We start from the raw sequence: 5,441 nt of genomic DNA, 5'->3' as shown, positions 1-5,441 counted from the left end.
TTCTTTAAAGCTTCAGTCTTATTGTGATGTTGATTGGGCCTCTTACACTCTTACTAGTTACTGTATTTTCTTTGGATCAACTTTGATTTCTTAGAAAACTAAGAAACAAACTACTATGTCATGTTCTTCTATTGATGCAAAATATAGAGGCATGACTTCCACTATTTGTGAATTGCAATGGATATCTTATCTCTGATAGGATTTTAGTTTTCTTTATTCTCTCCCTATTCCTCTTTGGTGTGACAACCAAGCAACTCTTCACATTACAGTCAATCCTGTATTTCATGAACGAACCAAACATTTGGAGATTGATTATCACTTGGTTTGAGTAAATTTAAGCAGGAATTTATTTTACCTCAACACATTTCTTCGAAGCTTCAGATCGTAGACATATTCACAAAAGCATTATTTGCTCCTAGTTATTCTTTTTTTGTTGTCCAAGTTGGGATTGTTTGATTTTCACCAAGCACCAACTTGTGCAAGGGTGTATAGAAAGTTAGTAATTAAGTCTCAACTTAATTTTAGTTAGTTAGCAATTAGTTTTTTAGTTTATAGTTTGTTATTTTCCAACTATCATTCAACTTAATTTTTTATATATAAATACTCACTTGCTTGTACATTTTTTGATATAGAAAATAAGAAACTATTTTTTCTTCATTTCTTTGTTACCGTAGACTTTACCTTTGTTTTATGCTTGCATCAATAGTAGAGTAATTGATAATTTTTTTTAGGTATAACAAAGAATAAAATTAAAAATAAAATACATAAAAATAAAATTTAAAATTAAGATTAGAGGGTATGGGAGTAGGAGCTCGGCCAAGGACAAATTTGGGTTATATACTTTCTTTTTTCATAAATTTTATATTTAAATACTTAAAATATCTATAAGAGCCAAATCATATGGTGTTTGTTAGTTTTTTTTTCTTTTTTTTTTTTTTTTGTTCATGAATGTTCCAGTTGAATTTTTAGCATGATCAAATTCTTTGTAAGTTGATCACATTTCTTACATGGATAGTAATTTTATTTCAAACTCGTCCCAAATCATATTATAAAGAGAATTTGTAATATATATATATATATATATATATATATATATATATATATATATATATATATATATCATACTAAAAATAATGGATTGCTTTAAAACACGTTTTTATGAAAGAAATCTTAACGAAAATAGTTATGTATATATATATATATATATATATATATATAATATATATATATATATATATATATATATTTCACATGAATATTTATGGATCAAATCTAGAAACACCTGGATGTAGACAGTGGTCATGTTCAATTTTAGCATCAATTCTTATCCCAAACCCCACTCAACAACATAGGCAATTGTATTGTTGCTAAACAAACAACCTTACAAAAAATTATGTTGTTGAGGTTGATCCTGGATCAAATTTTATGACAAAGTATGAATTAAAATTATTTGGTAAAAATTATTTATCACAAATAAAAATTCATGATAAGATTTCATAGAAACTATTTACCACAAATTGATATTATAATTAAATTTGTTTTTATTATGAATACAAGATTCATACTATAATTTTTATTTTTAATAAAAGTATTTTTTTCAAAATATAACTTCTTAAGCTAATTATAATGTCTCGTATCTTATAGCAAACAACTTCCTAGAAGGTAACAAATGAGATTCTGAAAAAATCTAATAATTTTAAAAATATCTTTATTAAAATAGAGTACTTTTGAAATTATTTCTAAATTAATGACATCTTAAAAAAAATTCTATCAAAGTTGTTTTGTAAAGTGACAACTTCTTATTGATTGATGTAATAAAAAAATACTGTAAATTTGGAAATAATTTGAAAAGTGTTATATTTTAATAAATATTTTTTTAAACTACAAACTTTTTTTTTCTTTTTTTCAAAAAAATCTGTCACCAAACACCCCTTGAGCTCTTTTTAGTCGACCATCTGCCTTTTTAAGGTCAAGGTTTACTATGACAAAAACGTGTGGACTCCAGCTGGACATCTTTTACTTCTATTTCTATCTTGCAATGGGTTCAAGGGAATGGCTATTCTTTCTCTTTCAGCTTCGTCTCACCTAAAGACTTGAAGCCCTTCTTTAGGTCTGAGAGGATCTTCTCTAAGAGGTACCTAGCTACTTTTCCGTTGAGATTAATGACTAAAACTCTAGCTAGATGATAATGTATTTCTTTTCTTGGATTCTTATTTCTCAATTATTTCTGTTTTGTTTTATATCTACATGGAAAAAAATTCTAGCAAGGGTACAACCAAGATTAATATTGAATATTATGGCTCTTTTCTTTTCTTTTCTTTTCTTTTCCTTTTTCTGCTGGCAGATTAGTAGCTACCCATATCATCACAGCTTGAGGAAGGAGACTAAGAAGAGAAAAGTCTTGGGTATAGTTTGTTATGTGGAAAAGAAAAGAGAAAACCGATATTGAGATGGGGAAGAAGGAGAGAAAGGAGTACATGTTGAGGAATGGAGGGTTGTTATTGCAGAAGAGAATTTCTTATTTTAATGGCAAATACTCCAATCCCATGCGTAGCTTTTCAGCCAAAGAGCTTCAAAAAGCTACTGACAATTACAATCATGGGAATCTAATTTTTACATGTTTGTCCCGTTTCAAATGGTATAAAGGTTGTTTGGAAGGTCGAGTGGCTTTTGTGAAGAAGTATTTTGATTATTCCATTGCAACACATTCTCGTGGTTTTTTGGCTGATCCTGAGATGGTTACTAATGAAATGTCAGTTGCAGCACAAGTAGGCGGGCATAAGAATAGTTTGAAGCTTTTGGGATGTTGCTTAGAAACACAAATCCCCACTTTAGTTTTCGAATTTCTAATGAATGGAAATCTTGGGGATCAATTGAGATCCAATCCAACTTGTTTACCGTGGAAGAGTAGATTAAAAATTGCAAATGAGATTGCTTCAGTGCTTACATATCTCCATACTGCGTTTCCCAGGCTAATCATTCATAGAGATATATGTCCTGGGAATTTCTACTTGGACCAAGACTTGTGTGCCAAGCTCTCTGATTTTACATTATCTATGGCACTCCCTGAGGGCGAAACACAAGTACAGAGTTTACGTTTTTCAGGGACTGTAGGATATCTAGCACCTGAAGTATTGCGGCTATGTGTGTATTCAGAGAAGAGTGATGTTTTTGGCTTTGGCTTGCTTTTATTCGACCTTCTTACGGGAAAGGACTATCGTGAATTAGTCTTGTCCAAAAGGTTCCATGGACAATCTAAAGGAGGATTATCTGATGGACTGCATACAATCCTATATCAGAAATCATGGAATTAATGGGATTGTAGACCCCACTATTCTAGCAGAGGGAGGAGGATTCCCCCACCATCATCAATTCCAAGCAGTATTCCAACTTATTCTCAAGGATAGTAGAATGAATGTAGAGGAGAGTCTTCAAATTGATAAATGGTAGTTTTTTTCATTCACTCTTTCATTCGTTCATGTACAGAATATATATAGAGGGTAATCACCATTCTAAGAATGGGAAAGAATGATACAAGGAAAGAATGATATAAGGAAATAACAACTAATATCCTAATATCTCAACTTTCCTAATATCTCAATATTCCTAATATCTTAATATTCCTAGTATCTCAATATTCCTAATATCTCAATATTCATAATATCTCAACTTTCCTAATATCTAAACATTCCTAATATCTCAACACTAAATGATATAAGGAAAGAATGATATAAGGAAAGCATTCCTAATATCTCAACACTCCCTCTCAAGTTGTGCATTGATGTCACACATGCCCAACTTGTCTAAAAATTTTGAGAACACTTGACTTGAGACAGCTTTGGTAAGGATATCGGCCAATTGATCTTCTGATCGAATCTTAGGCAATTCCACAATCTTATCATCCAACTTTTCCTTAATGAAGAATCTATCCACCTCGACATGCTTTGTACGATCATGTTGTACTGGATTATGAGCAATGTCACATGCGGCTTTATTGTCACAAAATAATCGGATTGGTTGCCTAGATAGGTAACTTAAATCCTGTAAGAGGAGTCTTAGCCATAATGCCTCACAAAGTCCTAGAGTCATACCTCTAAATTCCGCTTCTGCACTTAAACGAGCGACGACATTCTGCTTCTTACTTTTCCATGTCACAAGATTACCACCTACAAAGGTAAAGTAACCAGATGTAGATCGCCTATCATCCACTGCACCGGCCCAATCAGCATCAGTTTATACTTCTATACTCTGATGATCAATATTTTTTAGCGAACAAAATTCCCTTCCAAGAGCATTCTTCAAATACCTCAAAATACGCATAACTGCATTCATATATTGCTCTCCAGGATTATGCATGTATTGACTCACTACACTCAATGCATAAGCAAGATTTGGTCTTGTATGAGCTAAGTACATTAATCTCCCCACAAGTCTCTGGTATCTTCCCTTATCGGTTGATACTTGATTAGGCTCAACACACAATTTCAGACCTTCTTCTATTGGTGTATTAACAGGTCGACATCCCGACATTCCAGTCTCCTGTAAAAGATCTAAGGCATACTTTTTTTGAGACAGAAAAATTCCTTCACTTGATCGAGAAACTTCAATCCCAAGAAAGTATTTTAGAGGACCTAGGTCTTTCATTTCAAATTCTCTAGATAGATGATTTTGCAGAGCTTTTCTTTCTTCAAGATCATTTCCTGTAACTACCATGTCATCCACATATACGATGAGTGTCGTAATCTTACCATGTTGCTTTTTTAGGAACAAAGTGTGATCTGAATTACTTTGACGATAGCCAAAAACTCTCATTGACTTTGTGAACCTTCCAAACCATGCTCTCGGGGATTGCTTCAAACCATACAATGACTTCTTCAATTTGCACACCTTCTGACATTGCTTTTCTGACACCATGCATCCTGGTGGAAGATCCATATATACTTCTTCAGATAACTCGCCATGCAGAAAGGCATTTTTTCACATCGAATTGTTGTAATGGCCAATCTAGGTTTGCAGCTAAAGACAGTAATACTCGAATTGTGTTGATCTTAGCTACAGGTGCAAATATCTCTGTGTAGTCAATTCCATAAGTTTGAGTGTACCCTTTTGCTACCAGTCTTGCTTTAAATCGTTCAATACTACCATCTGCCTTGTACTTCACAGTATAGATCCAACGACACCCAACTGGCTTCTTTCTTGGTGGACATTCTACGAGTTCCCATGTTTCATTCTTCTGCAATGATTTCATCTTCATTCATGGTTGTTTTCCACCTTGGATCAGCTAAGGCTTCCTGCACACTGTTAGGAATATACAGTAGATAATTGATTTATAAATGACTTATTTGATTCAGACAAACGATGGGTAGACACATAGTTGCTCATGGGATATTTGACTTTAGTAGACAATTCAGGTTCATATGTGGGTTTAAGAATACCTCTAT

At 32.7% G+C, this 5,441-nt stretch overlaps 1 protein-coding gene across 1 annotated transcript; it reads left to right on the top strand.

The window, feature by feature from the left end:
• Positions 1-2,450: 2,450 nt before the first annotated feature.
• LOC117905798 (non-functional pseudokinase ZED1-like) lies at positions 2,451-3,314 on the top strand. Its single transcript, XM_034818665.1, has one exon. The coding sequence runs from the start codon at positions 2,451-2,453 to the stop codon at positions 3,312-3,314; it is 864 nt and encodes a 287-aa protein (XP_034674556.1).
• Positions 3,315-5,441: the final 2,127 nt, after the last annotated feature.

Source organism: Vitis riparia, chromosome 18 (assembly GCF_004353265.1).
Source record: "Vitis riparia cultivar Riparia Gloire de Montpellier isolate 1030 chromosome 18, EGFV_Vit.rip_1.0, whole genome shotgun sequence".
Lineage (NCBI taxonomy): Eukaryota > Viridiplantae > Streptophyta > Magnoliopsida > Vitales > Vitaceae > Vitis > Vitis riparia.
Note: the sequence above shows the minus strand (reverse complement) of the source record. Positions and strands in the feature narration are given on the sequence as shown.

Coding starts and splice junctions, on each gene's coding strand:
- LOC117905798 (XM_034818665.1), top strand. CDS start 2,451: ATGGGGAAGAAGGAGAGAAAGGAGTACATGTTGAGGAATGGAGGGTTG.